Raw genomic sequence first — 21,422 nt, forward strand, 5'->3', positions numbered from 1 at the left:
CTTGTGCCTCTTTAAAGAGGCGACCCACCACATTGTTAATCGATTTCCGGTCCTAGTGGTCGCAGAGATACGGCGGTGATCACAGTTTGTAGCCTAGACTCAAAATAAGAAACTTGCAAAGTTTCACCCCCTCCGACTTTATCTTCATGGGGGATAGTAGGCCGGAAGTTGCGACCCTCCCACCACAGCCCTTCTTTAATGTTGTCCGATCGGGCCGAAATTTAGAGGATAAGCTTTCCTAGGGCCTGGGAGCTTATTCCCTGTTTTCCAAAAACTCTGTTTTCCTTCCCTGTTTTCAACAGGTTGCTCCTTCCCTTTTTTCCAAAAGCCAAATATAGCCACTTAATGTTCATCAAGTTATTTTTCTTATCTGATACGCCTACAGGCCACAGTTGGCAACGGATCCGGGTGAATGAGGACTCATTCGAAGCGGAATTCGACCTTTTAGGGCCTTTTGATATTTTCAGACCGTAAAAATTATCCCCCGAATTTACATTTACGAAAAACCTCGTTTTCCTATAAGAGCCCATGTTAATTTTTGAAATTCCTAAAAGCATAGTATTTCATTATTATTTGATCAAAATAGTCCTCTTAACCAGACAAGACCGACTACAAGCTTCCAAAAATTCCAGCTCTTTCCCAGAAGTTTTTTTTGTCGAAAAACGAAAATCTTACTTTGTATTTGCTTGCGTCGAAAATAGATTGCAGAGACTAAAAATAATTTGACAACAGTCTCTGATAGTACAGTGGTCACTATTCCTGTCTGTCATGCGGAAGACCCGGGTTCGATTCCCCATCAGAGTAATTTTTTTATATATTGAATTTAAAGCAGTATCTCTTAAATTTAAAGTTTAGAAAAAGTCAGTTTCTTTTTTAAATCCAATCTATTAAATCCTTCGGCTCAACAGGCGTCTCCAGAAGAATATCACAGTCGGCCTTCAGCTTACAGGTAAGTCTCCACTGCTTTGATAACATGCCGTATACCCGCATGCTCGAAGAAAAGTTGAAAAAAAAAATCTTACTGTACATTTGATTGAGTATTCAGAAATTAAAAGCCTTAACAAAAGAATCTTCAAAAGCGGGGGTTTGGGGCGCGGCAGCCCCCCCCCCAACTTTAACTCCTGACACGATCAGCTAACAGTTAGTCAATCAATAATAAGTAATAAACTGTACAAAAACGTGCAGAAATTATTTGAAAAAAAACTACCTTTTCTAAAGAGTTAAAGAGGCTGAGTCACAAGTTCGAACCTTAAAACGTACAGGGATTAGGAGGTTCAGTTGGGGGGCTGCCGCCCCCCAAACATCCCGCTTTTGCAGCCTCTTTTGTTAAGATTTTTCAAGTCCTGTAGCCTGCAATCATTTGGTCGTACCAACACGAATGAAACTGTTTTAATGGTATTTTTTTTAAATCTTCAGAGAATTTGGCAATGACAATTCAGTCTGTTATAGTTATAACTACAAACTTGTCTCTCTGCCAAGTATAGTTATGTATTCAGTGTGATTATGTATGATGGAAAAATAGATGAACCTGAACCTACCTGAACCTAAACTGCTTGTTTCTGCTGAGCCCTTCTTCTGTTCCCTGTTTTTCATGTTGATCTAATAAACTTGCGTTAGGAGCAAGTTTATTTAACGCAAACTTGCGTTAATTAAGTAAATTACACTACTTTAGACTGCGTTTGGGGGACGCGCGCCCCCCTCGCCCACCCCCGGGATCCACCACTGAGTAGGATATATTACTATATTCTTTGTCTAGGCCTAGTTTCTAGAGTTTTCCTCTCGGTAGACGAATGTGACTCGAATAATAAATGGTTTAAATTGAAAATCTGATCAGTGGCCATTTTATGGGGGAAGAGGTTTTTGCCCTGGGCTCAGAAATTTATTGAGCCTTAGATAAGCTGAAATAAAGTCAAATAATTTTTCAAGCGGAAAAATACCACAAATCACCATCAATAATTAAATAAAACCCACAACGAATAGAATTTAGAATAAAAGACTGATTCAAGGTAGAAACGAGCAGAAACTAAAAGGATTAGGACACGACACCTTACCTTCTTAAGACCATATCATAATTTGTTCTTTAGTGAATACAAAATACACTTTAAATGTTTTATCTTTTTTATATTCAACAATCCCAATTATGAACATTTTCAGGAATGAATATCAGCACATATATTAAAGTGTCAATCCACATTCGGTCCAGCGTATTGGAGAAAAAACTGTTATATAGCCCATGCTTCTTGACTATCCTGATATGGACCCCTCTTGCCCCCCTCCCCCCCAATAAAAATGCTGGAGCTACGCCCCTCCATGGGGTAGTATAATTTCTTATAATATATCTAGCGCTAGCCAAACTAGCCAAAGGGTGATTTTAATCGTCTTTGTTAAACTTCAAGAAGCTATTTCTCTCTCTTTTTGTTTCTGAAGTGTAACAATAAATTTAATATTTTTACTTTATGAGATACCAATAAAAGTGATACATTTGTTTTTTGAAAGCAGGGGTGCCAATAAGTTAATTTTTTTTTTATTTAAAGCAGAGACGGTATCCTATCAAGATGGTATCCAGAGGGGAGGGGGCATAGGGAGTCATTATATTTAAGTGATAGTACCTTGATTTTTTTTTTTTTTATTGAAAGCAGGGATATCAAAAAGTTGAAAAGTTGACAAAAATTAGCAAGATTTTCGTGAGTTATACTTGATACAGCACTTGCATGGTTTTATCGTCCAAAGGGAAAGGGACATATGCGTCCAACCCGTTTTTTTTTCTTATTGATGAAACGGGTTTACTTTGAAAACATTCATTCTTAAGTACCAGGCAGATTCACACTAAAACGAATTGGTGTGGCGAAAGCGATATCAACATCCCCACCTAACGTTGCGCTCGAGTGACAATGGCGCCCTTGGTCCAGTGCCCAGGTTACATTAAAAGGCCAGGTCATAATAAAAGCTTTCAATTTGGGAGGTTCAAGGAGGAGTCTTTGATAGTCTTATGACCTCAGGGGACTAGATGTTGCAAAGTTCTTACGTATCTACAGTGGTTTAAAAAATTCGATCGCCCCACAAATGATTACCAAAAATGTGCACAAATATAACAAATGTAACATTTGGAATATTATAACACTTTTCAAAGCTTTGAAGAAAAGCAAAAAAGGCTAAATACCCCTAACTACGCTTGAAAGCCATTTTAAAAAGAAACTCTTTGGAGATTTCCATGGAAATGACCATAGCAGAAGCTTTGAGCCTGTGTGGGGATCAAAGAGGAGTCTTTGAGTATTTTGACCACAGGTGACTTATTGTTGCGACTTTCTTAAATTTGGTAATTTTTGTGAGCATTTGGAAATCAAAGCTTAAACTCAATAACTGATACTAAGTGTCCTAATATTTTGCTAGGATTAAAAGTGACGAACTAGGATAAAAATCTCAACATCTTCCTACTTCAGTCTGTATATTATTGCATTTAATTACATGTAAAACGGATGAGCTTTTCATTTTTTTTACCTAAGAAAATAGCTGGCACTTAATTTTTCTTCATACCAAATAAACCATTAAGTGTTTTTTGTTTCATTGTAATTGAAGTGTTCTTATGTGAAGTGTTCATCATTTATTTTTCAATTTGATAAATTTACTCTTTTTAGATGCAGTTTATAATTTGACTGATATAAGATATTTATCAGTTTTTTTTTTGGAATGAATCCTCAAAAGAAAAAATGAATAATATCCAAAAGAGCAGCCAAAAGCAATAAAAAAGCAGCAGTTCAGCCTTAGCCTACATGGCATATATTCTATAAAGAAGCCGAAAAAAACTTTAAAATGCATTTTTTTTTATTGTTATTGAAACCAGTTTTTAATACAAGAAGGCTTTTTAGGAATCCAAAAGAGAAAAAAAAACAATACCAAAGTCGCCCATTTCAACTGTTTTAAAGGTGACAAAACAGATATAGGCAAAGGGCATTATGAAAAAATTAAGCTTCTAAGTTTAAAGTTATATTCAAAGTTTTTACCTAAATAACTGACGAATTTTGTGATATGGTATTTGAAGTTTTGTATGCAGTAATGCTCGATGAAAAAAAACTACTAATTTTGATAATTATTTATGTTAAGAATACATACTTCAACTACTCGTATAGATACAATAGATACTTGAAGAATAGATACTTCAAATACTCGTATTATGCAAGGGTTCTGAAACGCCACAGCCATTTCGTTCCTACCAGATTTCTACTTCTCTTGATGAATAACAAAGAAGACCAGTTTCCAGCCAGCGACTTGTGAATTTTTGAACTCATGAATAGGCTCGAATCTGTTGTAAATTTAAGCTGTGATTTGAGACTGATGTGTGAAGACTGATGAAAACATTAATGTTTGTGGTCAAAATTGATCGCGCCGCTGACCGGCGGCGCGGCGTGCTGTTTTTGGCCCCGCCGCCGCCGGTCTTCCTTCATCAGCGCTGCGCCGGGGTCTAGTTTGAACAGGCACATCAAAGGGGGGGGGGGGTGATTGCCTTTCTATATACTTCCCCCTAGAGTTAGAAAAATACATTTTTTTTGTAATTTTGTTGAAAATATAAGGAATATTTAAGGCCGTATCCAGGATTTTTACTCGGGGGAGGGGATACAAAGAAAACGCATCAAAATGTGTTTTTCATGTATTTTTATTACGATTTGACGAGTCAGGCAAGCATTTGGGGGGGGGGTCAATCCCCCCCCCCAGGATACAACCTTGGAAATATCGTATTTTCCTCGTGAATATCGGCTACGGGTGCATTTTTCAAGAAGTGGTTGTGCGGTTGTCTATACATTACCAAGTTTTTGTTGCAGTTGAAAAGAATTTGGGCTAATAGGAAGATGCGTCTGCCTCTTCATAATCTTTGCTAAGCATAAACTATCCTAAGACTAAAAGTATGCAACGCTCAACAGTCAGAAGGGGTGGAAAGGATAAAGATCCTCCAGAGCCATTGCTGGCATAGAGGGCGTTGAATAGACTTTTCAGTTGATTGGTCTTTTTTACAGGGACAAGTAGCAAGCTTGTCGCCCAATCTTGTTGTGGTGGTGATATATCCTTACGGCTAAATAGATTCGTTTAACCGTCGTTTGAAAGAACCGAAATGGTTTTGATTAAAATAACCTCCTCGGGGAGACCGTTTTGAATGGATCCATGATAGGATTTTCTCCTTTGTTTCTTTGATCTTGCCTCTGTCGTCATGTTGCACCAGAATCAAGATCGTGCTTAACCCCTTGCTTTCTATATCTTTGTAGAAAGTCCTTTATTTCAAAATATTAAACACTAAATGTGAGCCCACAAAACAAGCAATATGCAAGCTTTTTACTATTCAAAATGAACAGTTTCTTTGGCCCGATGTTATCTTGTAATTCTATTTCATTCAAAATTTTTCGGAGCAATGGGTTTTTTACTTTCTTTTTGTCTTAAACACACAATCATCTACCACTGTATTAAACCACCGGAAACGTGTTTATTTAACTTCTGTTTGAGAATTCAGAACATATTGGTTTATTGTTTACAGAAATTGGTATAACTGGGCTATTTTTGCTATTCAAGTATAGAAGTTGGATAAGACTAGATTGATCACTCCCTAAACATCAGTCTTCATCATAATGCTTATGGAGATATAGGTTTTGTTGGCAACCTACGACTTCAATGTTTCAAACAAATCAGGATGTTTCTTACTCAAGCTGAGGCAGTAATGGAATATCTCTTCTTGAAAAATATCTCTTCTTCCAATATCTCTTCTTGAAAAATATATTCTAAATAATTTAGACAATTTGATATTTTCATAAATTTATTTGTCTATTTTGAATTCTTTAGCAAGATAAATGTAAAAAAAAAAAAAACACCAACTTATTGCTTCAAACTGCTTTACACTCTTTTTATTTTTTTCTCTTGACTAATTCATGTAAAATCGTTGATTGGAGGGTGATATCCCCCTTTTCAAGTATTTAACCCCAAAGACATCCGATCAAAATTATGAGATAGCGATTTTATTCACAGTAGTCAAAAGGTCCAATAAACATGTCTCAGGAAATAGTTTTACTTTAGAATTCTATTCAAAAAATAGTAAAGTTCAATATCTCTTCTTTAATTCGTTTATGGTATTGATTATTCTTGACTTAGCATAAGTGGAATAGAGGGTCAAGACTCTTCCCAGAAATCTACTATCCTTTCCCCTAGAAAAATCCTTTGAGTTTTCCCATGAAATATCACAAGTTTTCTACTTTCAAAGGCAATCGATTTTAAGGCATGTTGTTTGTTTTTCCGTCAAATAAATACATCTTTAGTTCCTCCAGCCTATTTCAGCCAAATTATGCATGCTTTCTAATCTTCCTTACCTGTAAGAATCCTTTATATAGACTAATGCTTCGGTATGGATGCAACTTGACACAATAAAATTAGCCTTTGTTATCTATAAGACCCCTCACAAAAAATTAATATAGAAACATAACAGAGGGAGTCCAGGTCCACGATCTTAAAAGTCATGAAAATCAAGAATTAAAAAGTTCAAGATCTGAAACGTAAAATTTTCTAGAATAAGTTTTTTTTTTTTTTCAGTGTGCATCTTATGGGTATGCCCATACCTCAGCATCCTCAAAACTAACTATATGGGAATGTATAAATTGCCGTACTTGTGAATTCGATGAATACTAGAAAAAAAATTCTACCTAATACAAAGTTCCATAAATAGAAATAAGAAATTTCAGATTCTGATGAGCTGGAACGTCTATCCAGAGACCTGGACAGCCACTAGGAAGCTTTTTCGTATATTTAATATAGACTTCATAGTCAAGACAAAAAAAAAATTTATTGCGACTTGTGATGAATAAAGAAGCCTCTAAATCTTGTTTAGACAGGTAAGGTGTTAACGATATAATTCTGGTAAATCATTGTATGATCAAGAACTGTAAGACATCAATTAAAGTGGCATATTGCCTTGTCGAACCGACTGACAGAGGCAGCTGTGACTCAGAAAAAAATGTCCATGCAGTTACAGAAACAAATGGACAACATCCCAGGTCAAAATATGGTATTTTATAAAGAACTTTAATGCCCAGGTTGTTATAAATAAAGATAAAAAGGGGTAAGAATAAATTTTAAAGATTTTGAGCATGTATTTAAAATCAGCAGAAAATGTATCATAATTGAGCTCTAGAAAGTGTAACTTCCCCGATTGCTGTAGCAGAAGAAAAACACAGCCATTACTTGGCAGTAAATTGGGTGAAAATCCAGTGATAGGGGGAATAAAATATATAGTAACCCTATTATATTATTAACAAATAGGAATTGGAAATGAGTGTATGTATCATAGAATAGCTAAAATTCTAAGCTAGGTATTAACTTGTTTGTTATTTAAATTCTTCAACGCTTCAAATTATTAGTTGTTGACTTACTGTAACAGCATCTTTTTCGAAAGACCGATTATCCCATTTTGCCATATTTATTCCTTAAAAATATTTATTCCAAACGTATCACTTTTATTGGTATTGCATATTGGTATCTTTTTTTACTTCCATTGAAAAAAACTGAACCAACAAATTTGCCCCTAGATTTCGAAAATAAGGTTTTATCCGAATTGACGCCCTTGAATCGGAAGAGAACCTATAATAAATAGCAGCTAGGAAGAAGCTGCTCAGTCTAAAAATGCCCACCAAAAAACCTTCATCATTGAATACGCATTAGCATCGTTTTACGCATTACAAATTATTTTATTAAGGGGGTTTTATTGTAGCAGACAGTACTTCTGATTCCTGGAGTTCTAGTAAGTATTAATACAGGTCTAGAAGTACTAATTTGTACTTACGATGCATGTTGAGAAGTTAATTGTAAAACATGTATTACTCTGTGTATTAGAATACGTCTCTTGTTATTTGACGGTTGGCATTAGAAACTTGCTAATTTGTCCATTTTTTTTTTTTTTTTGTTATGCGTCAGAATACAAGTTTTTCTATTCTTTTACTTATTGTACGGTTTTTGGGTATTTTTATGATAGGGTCTTGTAATTTCCTTTTTAGATTCCAATGGCAAGATGCCGGCTTAAAGCTATTCTCTTTACGGTTTTGCTAGTGTTTATATCGTCGTTTTTTCTTCGTTTTGATTTGCGCAAAGTACACACGGATCAGCCGCTCTTCTATTTGAATGTGTCACAGGTTTGTGTATTTAACTTCTAATTAACGATTTTTCTAGTCGTTTTTTTAAAACAACTTATAGAATGCAATGTTTTTGTGAACAAAAATAGAATTCCTTGCACCATTTTCCATGTCGAGTACAACATGTTCTATTGCTAAACTCGCTGTTAAGTGACTTAAGCCAAGCACATCCAATTGAACTCTTTCCCAATTGACATCATTCTTGATAGTTCAATTGGATATGAGTGTTCTTCTGTACTTCTCTGCTAGGAAATTGACTGTTGGATAAAAGAGGAGACGGACTGACGAGCCGAATATTGGTCAATATCGCTCATTTTTTCGCAAATTACAGGGTGAAAACAAGCCAGCTCTTGTGAAGAATCACCGAAACATAATTATACCCACTAGCTATCATCGTTGCCTGTTTGAACGGACGAAGAACTTAAATGACAGCTTCCACAATGGGCCACTCATTGCTGTAAAGTGAAGTGAAGTTCGAGCTCTCCGATTTTAGCATTACGAAGATTTTAGTTGAAGAAGTGGCGCAATGGCTCTTTCCGGGCACAACATATTTATATCACGGTAAGAGTGCTGTCCCATCGAACACTCATATCCTTTGTGATGGATGGGCTAAGATTATATGGACAACGGCCTCTGCAAAGGGCTGCCTCGACCCTTTCGGGGTACCTGCAAGACTGGGGACCTTGAAGTCAACTCTATTTCCACTTGAGGGGTGGTGACCCTTGAGGAAATTATAGCCTGGTAAACGACACAGAATTCTGATTAAAGGATAAATCTTCTGTGCTTGGTCTGTTTTGGTGGGCGTTTTCAGGCTGAAAAATGTCTTCCTAGCTAATTTATCTACTATGGGTTGCCTCCCCGTAGTAGTATAATATTTGTCGGCATGAATATATAATGAGTCGGAGGTGATAGGCTTGAGATTGTCTGTGCAGGATTTCAACTCTTGTTGATAGAAGAGCATCGCCAATTGATAGAAGAGCATCGCCAATTGATAGAAGAGCAACCATTCATTCTGGAGGTCCCAGGGACTTCTTGCTGTCCGGTTCTAAGCCGGCTTAAGCTTGATATGTTGAGAAGAGCTGGCTTAAACTTAAGAAGATGAGTTGATTCCCTTCCTACACTTTTATCCGGGATCATTGCTTTCCTGAGGCCGAAATAATTTTAATGATTTAAAGAATATCAAAATTGGAACTTGGAATGTTACGATGTCAAAAAATGACCGTCGTATCTATATTTTGACTGACGAATTCAGACGATTTGAATTCGACTTATTGTGAGTTTCAGAAACTCATATCCCAGGGGTACGAAGCATGAAATTAGGTGATATAGAATTTGTTTACTCAGGTAAGAAAGATGGGGTACATAGACAGGGAGCAGGGCTCATGATGAATAAGGAAGCTGCCAAGTCGTGTTTAGGCTGGTAAGGTATTAATAGTAGAATACTAATCGCTCATTTTGTGACTAAAAAGCCCAGGATATCAGTTATAGTACAATATGCCCCTGTAGAATCGACTGACGGAGATACTAGTGACTCAAAAGGATTTTAGTTACAGTTACAGGAGCAAATAGACTGGGTCCCAGGTAGAAATATGGTGTTTTTATTAGGGGATTTTAACGCTCAGCTCGGAAGAAACAGGGATAGATGGCATCCTAGCCTAGGTAAATTTGGTGTAAGAAAAGAAACAGTAATGGCTACAGACTTTGTAGCAATTTTGTAGGTATAACAATTTAGTTATAACCATTACGGTGTTATAAGTTAACATGATATTGACGTGATGGTAAGACAGCAAACCTTATTGATTAGGTTATTTTAAAGCGAAGAATGGCAGGATCAATACAAGATACTAGGGTATATAGGAGTGCTGTTATTGATGCTAAAAGTAAAGATCACAATCTGGTAGTGAGGATTAATTTAAAGCTGAAATTTTTGAAAAGTAACTACCTCAGAGGAAATTAGGATGTCGGTAGACTCCAGGATGAGAATTTGAGAGAAACTTTACAGGAATAGTTGAACACTAAATTGGAGAGTTTAAAATTTGACAACGTGGAAGATTGATGGAATAATTTTAGGAAATAAATTTGTTGCTGATTTGAAGTTGCTGATGGTGTCTTAGGTAAGAAAGTTAGTAACGTAGATGGAAAGACTTGTAGGGCTGTATGTTTAGTGGACAGGAGAAGGGGCATGTTCAAAAATTTTCGGGTTGAAAGATCAAATGAAAACAAAAGGAATGTGAAGAAAATGGAGAAAGCATTAAACTATGAACTAAGGAGGTGTGAAGTGGAGGCCATGGATAAAATTGACGAGGATCTGGAAGATGCAGCTAGACGGGATAATAGTAAAATACTGTACTGGCATGTTAATAAATTGAGAGGGAGTAGTCAACCTTGGCTTGTCCCAGTTAAAGATAAGAACGGGGCCACAATTAGTGATATTGAAAGAGTTAAAGAGAGATGGACAGAACATTTTGAGAATATACCAAACCAAGATAGAGTTGCAGGAAAAGATATAGAGGTAAATGAAAAAGTTTCTGATACCTTGGATGTGAAGAAAGATTTGTTTTGTGAGGAGAATTAGCGACAGTACTAAAAGGATTAAAAAATGATAAGACCCCAGATGATGATAGTGTGGTAAATGAGTTTCTTAAATATGGTGGTTCTGAGGTTAGAAATAAGCTACTAAAGATTAAGAATATGGTTTTTGAAAAAGGGGAAGTACCTTGTGATTTTAGGAAAACTTTAATTAAACCACTCTATAAGAAAGGTGATAAGAGTGAGTGTGGTAATTATCGAGGCATTTGGCTGGTCTCTATAGGTAGCAAATTACTTAGTGATATGATACTTTTTAGACTGAGAGATGCCGTAGATAAAGTTTTAAGAGAAGAACAGTGTGATTTTAGAAAGGGTAGAGGATGTATCGACCGAATTTTCACACTCAGGTTAATAATTGAGATGTGCCTGAGTCATCAAACACCTTTGATCCTCAGTTTTATAGATTATGAGCAAGCGATCGATTCTGTTAATAGAAGAGCTTTAGAAAAGGTCTTATCCTTGTAGTGTATACCAGACAAAACATTAAAGTGATTAGTGCTATGTACGAGGATAACACTGCTGTGGTTAAGGTAAGAAATGAGGTTAGCAGCTGGTTTCGTATTAAATTAGGAATTAATCAGGGTTGTGTTCTATCCCTCTTTATATGGATCATTTTCATGGATTTTGTCTTAAGAAGCACAGGAAAGGCAATGGACCATGGAATCAAATGGGGAGGAAAAACTCCTGGACTTTGATTATGCTGATGATTTAAGCATCCTAGATGAAAGTATGAGCCAAATGAATGAACTTTTAGAGGTTTTGCGAGTTTAAAGTGCTAAAATAAGCTGGAATAAATGTTAAGAAGACTAAGTCACTAAGGCTAGGAATAAGTGAAGATGAAAAGGTGATGTTGGTTAACGAAAGGATTAATCAGATTGACAGCTTCACTTACCTTGGTAGTATTATTAGTAAAGACGGTGGGAGCAGTGAAGATGTTAAAAGTAGAATAGTAAAGGCTCAAGGTGTTTTTTTTTCACAGTTACAAAAAAAGTTTGGAAGAATAGGAAGATAAGTCTGCAAAACAAGATTAGAATATTGGAGACGGTAGTCAAATGTGGTTCTGAAGCAAGGGCGCTTCAAAAAGCGGATGAAGATTTGCTAGATGTTTTCCAGAGAAATTGCCTGTGGATTGTTCTGGATACCTGGCTGACTGACTGTATTTCAAACATTAGGCTGTATGAAAAGTGTCGTTCAATCACTCTTTCTAGGGGTATAATGAGAGAACAGTTGAGATGGCTAGAGCACGTTGTGCGGATGAAGGATGGCAGATTGCCAAAAATTCTCCTTTTTGGCCAACCATTTAGAGCTAAACGGAAAGCAGGAGGTCCGCGGTTGGGGTGGGAGGACGTCATAAAAAAAAGATTTATAGGAAATGGGAATTTCTTGGGAGGGTGTGAAGAGGGAGGCTTTGAATAGATTGGGATGGAGGAGGAGCATGTGTAGGCCTCAGGTGATTTGGTACTGTTATCACGATGAGTTATCACGTCAAGAATAACGATAGTAGATACTGCTATTGATGAATAAATGAATCCAAAAGTGAACAGAAATTAAAATTAATTAATGATCAGCTCGCCTTAAAACGAAAAGAAATTACCACAAACTGGAGCAGGCCTACCTCCCCCCAGGCCTTCTTAAGACCAGGGCATCATTTGCGCCATTCTGAAAACAAAGTTTATTTGATTTTGTCTGAATATTTTCCATTTTGTGCTTGTAGCATTGAGAAATCAAAATTTGTTGAGACTTTCTGAAATTAATATCATTAACTTCATTTCTTATTTCCAGTAATATCGGTTATCACGGCGATTTTTGTTGCGTTCGTTAATGTTCTGACAAGTAAAGACGATATTGTTGAAAATAATTACTGTTTTCAATAAAACACAAATAACACTCAAGCCGTTTAAAGGAACTTAGAGGGAGGGTGTGCGTTCGGAAGGGGGGGGGGGTAAACAGCGCTATTCCTATTTGAAAACCTTGATTAACCTTCTGATGAAAATTCTGTTGTGTTGCTATTGATGTTTTGACACTAAAAAACGCCCTGCTCAAAATATACATGTAATTTGTTTTTAATAAAGCGCCACGAAACTCTGGTCTATAGAAGATTAAATAAAAAAAAAACTAGTTTTTTTAACTGAAAGTAAGGAACGACGTTAAAACTTAAAACGAACAAAAATTATTCTGTATATGAAAGGGGCTGTCCCCTCCTCAGTGCCTCGCTCTTTACGCTAAAGTTTTTTATTGTTTAAAAAAATAAGAGTTGTGAGAAAGTCAAACTTTAGCGTAAAGAGCGACGCGTTGAGGTGGGGACAGCCTCTTTCATATACGGAATAAATTCTGTTCGTTTTAAGTTTTAACGTCGTTCCTTACTTTCAGTTAAAAAAAAACTTTTTTTTTATTTAATTTTTGAACGTTTTTGAATTGATGCAGGTTTTGATTCTGGCTCACCGTACATGAATAATTACAACAAAATTTGCATATTAATTTTACTTTTATTTGGTTAAATGGCTTTCTCGAAACTTGTTTAATTTTATTTACGAACGTTTTTATTAGTAATAAATATACGTAACTTACGAATTAACTTACGTAACGAACTTTTACATTCATATATTTTTAAATACCTATATCAGGGGGCTGGCCTACTAGTCAATACCTCGCTCTTTAATCTAAAGATCGAATTTTTTTTCCAATTCTTTAAAAATGACCCCTTAATCACAAAGACCGTTATTTAGAATGAATAGCTCTTATGAAAGTAGGCTACTAAAAAATCTTTGGCTTAAAGAGCGGGGTACTGACTAGAGTGCTAACACAATCATACAAGTAATATTTTTCTGTGCGTTTTAATTTTTTATTTTACTACTTATTTTTCTTGGTAAAACTTGTTTTTTTTTACATTTACTTTCTGATCTTTTTTTTAGATAATGATGGGAAATCCGACGCCCCCTTTATAGCAAGGTCCCTTACCACATGAACACTTCCTTCTTGTAAAGATCTTCCCAAATAACCCCCAACCCACCCACCCCCCTTATACCAGAAAAAATCCCCCCTGAAAACGTCTGTATACTTCCTAATAACCAATACTATATGTTAACATTGGGCAAAGTTCATAACTTTCAGCCCTCCCCCCGGGGACTTCGGGGGATTAAGTCATCCTAAAGGACATATTTATCATATTTACAACCATGCTGAACAAAATGGCTATCTCAAAATTTTTATCAGGTGACTTTGGGAAAGAAATGAGCGTGGGAGGAGGCCTAGTTGCCCTCCATTTTTTTGGTCACTTAAAAAGGACACTAGAACTTTTAATTTCCGATCCAATGTGTCCTCCCACGATATTCTAGGTACTACTGGGTCGATACGATCACCCCTGGGAAAAAAAAAATAAATAAACACGCGTCCGTGATCTTTCTTCTGGCAAAAAATGCAAAATTCCACATTTTTGTAGATAGGCGCTTGAAACCTCTGCAGTAGGGCTCTCTGATACGCTGAATATGATGGTGTGATTTTAATCAAGGTTCTATAACTTCTAAGGGGTCTTTCCCCCTTTTTTCGAAAATCAGCCAAATTTTCTCAGGTGCGTAACTTTTGATGGGTAGGACTAAACTTGGTGAAAGTCATATATTTGAAATCAGCATTGAAATCTGATTCTTTTGATGTATCTATTGGCATCAAAAACCCGTTTTCTAGAGTTTCGGTTACCATTGAGCCGGGTCGCTCCTTATTTACAGTTCGTTACCACGAACTGTTTGATATAGGAGGTGTTAGCTCTACTCCTGGTTGTAGCAGTTCATTGTTCATTTCAAGTTTGACTTGATCGATCATTTTAATTCTACTCCTTTTAGAATTCTTTTAGAATATCAGTGCATGTTGTTTTATATTTGGCATGAATTTTCTTGAACTTTTTTTTTCTGTCCATTTTTTATGACCTTATTTCTGCCAATTTTGGGTTTAAATGAAACCCATTTTGGGTCTCATTTTGACCCATTTTGGATTTAAATGTTTTTAAATTGATTCACTTATATAGGGCTTTGCTTCTTGGGCTCTTTAAACACACCTTTTGGGGCCACCTTCCAACAGAAACTGTGGAAAAAAGTATTGTCCAAATATTAAGATAGTTTCTGGCCAAGGCATTTGTCTCTGTCCTCTGTTCCCATCTAGTTTCTGCCAAATGGTGTCCCTTATTGCTTATTACGTAAAGAACTATTGGCGAAAGATATGTTTATTATCGTAATTCTCTTTGCTTGTGTATTACATATCTTTTGAGTTCCTCCAACGATTATGTGTTTTCTTCTAGTGTAATTGGATAAATCTCTCCATTCAGAGTAAAAACAAAGATATTCCATTTGGACATGATGTGCATGAAATTTTGAAAGGCAAGTACTTATTTTGATACCTTCTGTAAAGGTAAATTTACTTCATCATAAGCGGATCTAGGAATGATATGTGGAGGGGGAAGGTAGGACTAACCTATGTCAGTTGATATTTCATTATTTGAGATTTAATCTTATCAATATACAGTGTCCTATTTTGAATGGTTAAGGTATGGCAGTTTGACAGAGGACCTTATTATACACAGTTTCCATATATATACAGATGGCTCTAATATTGGATCATTCTGTTTTTTTTTTAGCTGTAAGTATGTTTTAGGCCCAACTAGTTGAATGTGTAAATTGCTTAATACTGGGTTAAAAGAAAACGCTAGTTTAACTTCTTTTTTTTATAAATTGTGTCACATGTTCTTCTTGAATTTATTTCAGGGAAATTATTATTTAACATTGTTCAATTATTTATTTTATCGAAATTATATGTTTGGTCAATATCTCGATTTAATTATCTAGTCAACAATTCTTGATGAATCTGATGTTTACGGTGAGTTCATCAGAGTATACCTTAAAATAAACAGTTAAAAGAGGAAAAAACCAACTTAAGAAAAAAAGACACTGGATGCTTGACCACCAGCAGTACTATAAAATCATGGAGATAAACTTGCTGAATTGGCAAGAATATTTAATTGTAAAGCAAGGAGTCTTTTAAAATAGAAAACAATTTTGCTAAAACTTTATTTTGTGTTATATTGTAATCCAGCAATTTTTTTTTACAAGGTTTAATAAAATCACAGAATATTGAAAAAGAGGGGGGAAAGGGACATCTATTGTGCTCTAAAATGAGATGTCGTGTCTTGTTGGACCTCTAGTGGATCATTATCGAAGCGGCACATTTGCAGAAGTGTTTCCAACTGCATAATGTGTAGACTAGGTCCTTAAATGTCAAAAGGTATATACCCATCATGCCTGCAAATAATCTAGCTTATTTTATGTTATAAACTAAGAAAAAATTGGCGTGTATTGTGGCTTAAAACGAAACATTGTACCTTGTCGGTCCTCTAGTGGATCCTTATCGAAGCAGCACATTTGCAGATATAACTGCATAATGTGTAGACTAGGCCCCTAAATATTAGCAGGTATATACTCATCACACCTGCAAGAGATTCCGCGTAGTTTAAGCAATAGAATATGGAAAAAAAAATTAAGTCATGTTTTCTCGCAGTTTTCGTACAAAATGGTACAAAATGGAAAATAGCGGATTGGAGCCTTATGTGCAAGATGTTAAGTTTAGTGGGAGTTTTCCTCTTTGGATTTAAAGTTTCAAATTCCTTAAATAGACGATTCCTTTTTTTTTATTATTTTTTTTTTTTTTCATTGACGAAAAGTAAAAAAGTTTATTTTGATCTTGACTCTAATTATGTACGTTTTAAAAATTGTGGGCTGACCGTTCATTCTTCAAATAGACAATGCAATTGTATATATTGACTTTATTTTCAAAAGTAGAAAGTTTCTTTTATATACGGTTCAAAAAGTTCGAGCTGACGATTTGTAATAGATTTTTAACGTAAAGAATAATAGAGAACACCCTTTTTATCAAAAAGTTCACACGATAGTTGTCTTTCAATGTTGTAACGTTCCATATTGCAATTACAATGTTATTTAAATCATTTAGATTGTTATAGCATCAAGAAAAGCAATGAATTCCACCACCGCAGGTCAATGACTAATGCATCTTCTTAAGTCCGTACAAAGCGCTTAAGCTGACTTGGACCGGTCAGAAACTCGGGACCCCGCTGTTGAGTGGCCATTTTCTCAATGATTTACAAACATGCTGCACCATTCTTTGGGAAATCCCTTTTGGAAGTATCATTGTCTCATATTCTTAGATCGTTGAGCAGAATCCTTCCTGCGGTGCTATATAGGGGGGGACAATTGCCCCCTCATAGATAATTTACATTTTCATTTCAAAAAATCCTTGCCCCGTTCCTATATTTTGGTGAAATGGTGCTGCTATTGTCCTCTAAATTATCTTTGGGCCATCTTGATGTTCTTTTACTTTCATTACCCTTTTCTGGCAATTTACGTCTTTGGAATTTAACTATTCTTTTGTCACTATAGGAGTCACTTTTGTCCATTCAAAATTAAAGAACTCTCTTGAAGAAAAATTGAAGAAATATGTCTGTTCAAAATCTGCTACCTTGTATGAAAAATACTCATTTCCATACTCAACTTTTTCAGATCTGGAGTTTGTTAAACTTCCTAGTCAGCTTCCTGTAATAGAATATCCAACAAAACCGTCAGTGAAAATTAAAGCTAAGTCACTGAAAGGAATGATGTTTCATGGCATACCCCTTCTTTGGAAAGATGGACACAACGTTCCAAGATCAAAACCCAGATTTATGGTTGAGTGATTGTAAATTGTTCTAACAGATTAAGTTTTGTGAAACAGAGGCCTTACATATATATATATATATATATATATATATATATATATATATATATATATATATATATATATGTATATATATATATATTTGTGTGTGTGTTTGTGTGTACGATCTGCATCATTATGTATATACAATTATTTTTAACGACATATTATGTTTTGTGTTATAGTATGTTTGCGTTCTGCATTCTATTCATTAATGCACTTACATTCCATTTCGTATTCTTCCTGAGATAACAAAAATGCTCTGATTTAATAAGAAACAGGGAATTTTATCGTAGGCATTGTAATTGTGCTGCCTAAGTAAGAATGATGTTTGCACAATTTTTTTTTTTTTTTTTTTTTTTTTTTTTTTTCGATACCAGGGCACTTCGTATCGAAGGAGTTGTCGTAGAAACTTCGAAAAGTGCTCATTCGATTGGAAATAGGAACGGCTAGTGCCCTTTTTAATAGTCGAAAAGTGATTGGAAGGCAGCAAACACTCCTTCCACGCCCACCATCAAAACTTTAAGATAACCATTTTGTTCAACGTAGTTGAAAGTTCTGGAAATTAGGTCTTTGAGGATGACAACCTCCCCCACAGCCCTCAGGGCAAGAGTTTTAAATTATACCCTGGGGGCATATAAGGTTTTATAGAACGCGTTGTCGTAGAAACTTCAAAAAAGGCTCACTCGATTGGAAATTGAAGTGGCTAGTGCCCTTTTTAATAGTCGAATGTGATTTGAGAGCAACTAACCCCCTTCTAACACCTACTTTTTCCTTAAATACATCCAATAAAAATTTTTAGATAGCCATTTTGTTCAGCGTAGTTGATTTCCGGATAGAAATTATTTTTTGAGGTGGGCACTCCCCCACAGCCCTCAGGGCAAGGGCTGTAAGTTATGCCCTGGGGGCATATAAGGTTTTTATAGAAAGTGTTGTCGTAGAAACTTCAAAAAGGGCTCATTCGATTGGAAATTCGAAGGGCTAGTACCCTTTTTAATAGTCGAAAGTGAGTGGAAGACAACTAACCCCCCTCTGCTGCCCACCTTTTGCCCAACTTTTGGAAATTGGGTGTCTGAGGATGACCCCCCCCCCACAGCCCTCAGGGCAAGGGTTGTAAGTTATGCCCTGGGGGCATATAAGATTTTTATAGAACGCGTTGTCGTAGATACTTCAAAAAGGGCTCATTCGACTGGAAATTGAAATGGCTATCGCCCTTTTTAATAGTCGAAAGTGAGTGGAAGGCAACTAACACCCCTTCCGTGCCCACCATTTCCCCAAACACATCCAATTAAAATTTTGAGATAGCCATTTTGTTCCAAGCAGTTTAAGGTTCATGAAATTATACCTTTGAATAGGACATTCCCCCGACAGTCTTCAGGGCAAGGGTTATAAGTTATTCCCTGGGGGGATATAGGGTTTGTGTCAAATCTTTGTCACAGAAACTTGAAAAAAAGCTCATTCGATTGGAAATTCAAAGGGATAGTGCCCTTTTTAATAGTCGAAAGTGATTTGAGGGCAACTAACCCCGCTCTCACGCCCACCTTTTCCCCAAATACTTCAAATCAAAATTTTTAGATAGCCATTTTATTCAATGTACTTGAAAGTTTTGGAAATTAGGTCTTTAAGGATGACAATCCCTCCCACCCCACAGTCCTCAGGGCAAGGATTGTAAGAGATGCCCTGGAGGCATATAAGGTTTTTACAGAAAGCGATGTTGTAAAAACTTCAAAAAGGGCTCATTCAATTGGAACTAGAAAGGGCTAGTGCCCTTTTTAATATTCGTAATCGATTTGAGGGCAAGTAACCCCCCTCTAACGCCCACCATTCCTCCGAACACATCCACTCTAAATTTTCAGATAGCCATTTTGTTCAACGTAGTAGAAAGTTCTGGAAATTAGGTCTCTGAGAAGGACACCCCCCCCCAGCCCTCAGGGCAAGGGTTGTAAGTTATTCCCCTGGGGATATATAAGGTTTTTATTGAAAGCGTTGTCGTAGAAACTTCAAAAGGGCTCGTTTGGTTGGAAATTGAAAGGGTTAGTGCCTTTTTTAATAGTTGAAAGTGATTGGAGAGTAATTAACGCCCTTTTCACGCCCACCATTTCCCCAAACACATCCAATCAAAATGTTGAGATAGACATTTTGTTGAACGTAGTTGAAAGTTCTGGAAATTAGGTCTTAGAGGATGACAACCACTCTAGCAGCCCTTAGGGTAAGGGTTGTAATTTATGCCCTATGGGCATATAAGGTGTTTATAGAAAGTGTTGTCATAGAAACTCAAAAAGGGCTCATTCGATTGGAAATCGAAAAGCCTAGTGCCGTTTCTAATAGTCGAAATTAATTGGAAGGTTTGATATTTTTATACTAAAGATCGATGCGGGTATAATGTGCTACTTTTTGTTGTTGTTGTTTAGACCAGGGCACTTTGTATCGAAGGAGCAGTCTTAGGAACTTCGAAAAGGGCTCATTCGATTGAAAATAGAAAGGGCTGATGCCCTTTTAAGTAGTCGAAAGTGATTGGAGGGCAACTAATCCGCCTCCCACGCCCACCCACCCATTTGCCCATTATGTTCAAAACTGAATGTTGCCTTAAGATTAAATCAAAATGCACTGTGTTAATGCTAATTCCCAAAAAGGCATCTCAGCAGTATCCCAAAAACGACTAAGGGTATTATGTTCAAACTTTCAGGGCTACTTCTGCTCTTAAAATTTAACCAAATCAAAATAGCGTAATTGTATCCAAGCTATCAAAGTAAGTAAACAGATTTTTTTTGCGAATGGCATCAAGTATTCGATTTCAGGTCAACTAGAGGAGTTATGAAACTAAATTAAACGCTACTATTTGTGTCCAGATTTTTAAAAGGGTGTATGTTGTTAAAAATTGCTGAAAATTTTTCTCCAGTATACAAATAGCAGGCCAAACTATAAAGTCTTAAAAAAAAGAAACGATTTAAAGTATTATTTTCTTTTTCCCTGAAAAGACTATGTCACTATAAACGAACATAAATTAATTTAAAAAACTTTCCACAAAATAAGTGTTTCAAAGAAAAGTAAAGAACTCCATTAAAAAAAAAATGAGCAAAAATAAAATCAAATAATCTACCAAGCGTGAAACTACCACAAATCCAGAACATATTATGTTCTGGCCCTATGCCTTCCCAAGGCCAGAACAGAATTTGCACTTTACTGAAAAAATACAAATGAATGTGCATTGTCAGTTTAATATACATATACTGATATGTAGTAATCAAAATGTTAATATTATTTGATTTATTAAAGTTATAAATGTAAAGACATTTATATTTTTTTCAGTAAAGTGCAAATTATGTTCTGGCCTTGGGAAGGCATAGGGGTTCTGAGCCCAACTTGTGTTAATTTTTGCTCGTTTTGAGTTTGACTCGGTTATTTATTGTAATTTCTGTTCGTTTTGGGTTTCATTTATTTATCGATGCTGATTTGTGGTAGTTTCACGCTTGACATATTATTTGATTTTATTTTTGCTCAGTTTTTGTTTAATGGAGTTCTTTACCTTTCTTTGAAAAACTTATTTTGTGGAAAAAGTTTTTTTAATTAATCTTTTTCAAAGTCTATCCTTACGGTCATACATTTGAATCAATTTCAGTTTCCTGTCAACGGCAAAGGAAGGAACATAAAACAACACTCATCTGAAGTGATAATTTGGTTTCATTATAATATAATTGATATATTCAACTGAGGATTTCAAAAAGTAAGTAATAAAACGCAGCACCACTCTATTGGAATTGGCTGTTTTCTGGTTCAGCACCACCACAAGAATATTGATTCCTACTAATCCTGATTTCATCATTATAATTGCTGGTTACCTAGCTTTCGTTAGGCCCATGAAGAAAATTTTAATGTGAAACAATAAAATATGTCTTGCTTTAATGAGTTTAAATATATACAAAAAAA

At 35.8% G+C, this 21,422-nt stretch overlaps 1 protein-coding gene across 2 annotated transcripts in view; it reads left to right on the top strand.

The window, feature by feature from the left end:
• The window catches only part of LOC148955303 (uncharacterized), a 63,777-nt gene extending 46,180 nt beyond the window's left edge, over positions 1 to 17,597 (top strand). Inside the window, exons 2-4 of one of the 2 annotated variants that reach the window (XM_089108143.1) lie at positions 8,022 to 8,156; positions 15,034 to 15,112; positions 17,303 to 17,597. In XM_089108143.1, the coding sequence (XP_088964269.1) occupies positions 8,028 to 8,156; positions 15,034 to 15,112; positions 17,303 to 17,475 (381 nt within the window). In that variant the 5' untranslated portion in view covers positions 8,022 to 8,027 and the 3' untranslated portion in view covers positions 17,476 to 17,597. The remainder of the gene's footprint in view (positions 1 to 8,021; positions 8,157 to 15,033; positions 15,113 to 17,302) is intronic. The other variant, XM_089108142.1, reaches the window with a different exon arrangement.
• Positions 17,598 to 21,422: the final 3,825 nt, after the last annotated feature.

This window comes from Artemia sp. Qi Xiang Cuo, chromosome 2 (genome assembly GCF_049724085.1).
Source record: "Artemia sp. Qi Xiang Cuo chromosome 2, ASM4972408v1, whole genome shotgun sequence".
Classification (NCBI taxonomy): Eukaryota; Metazoa; Arthropoda; class Branchiopoda; order Anostraca; family Artemiidae; genus Artemia; species Artemia sp. Qi Xiang Cuo.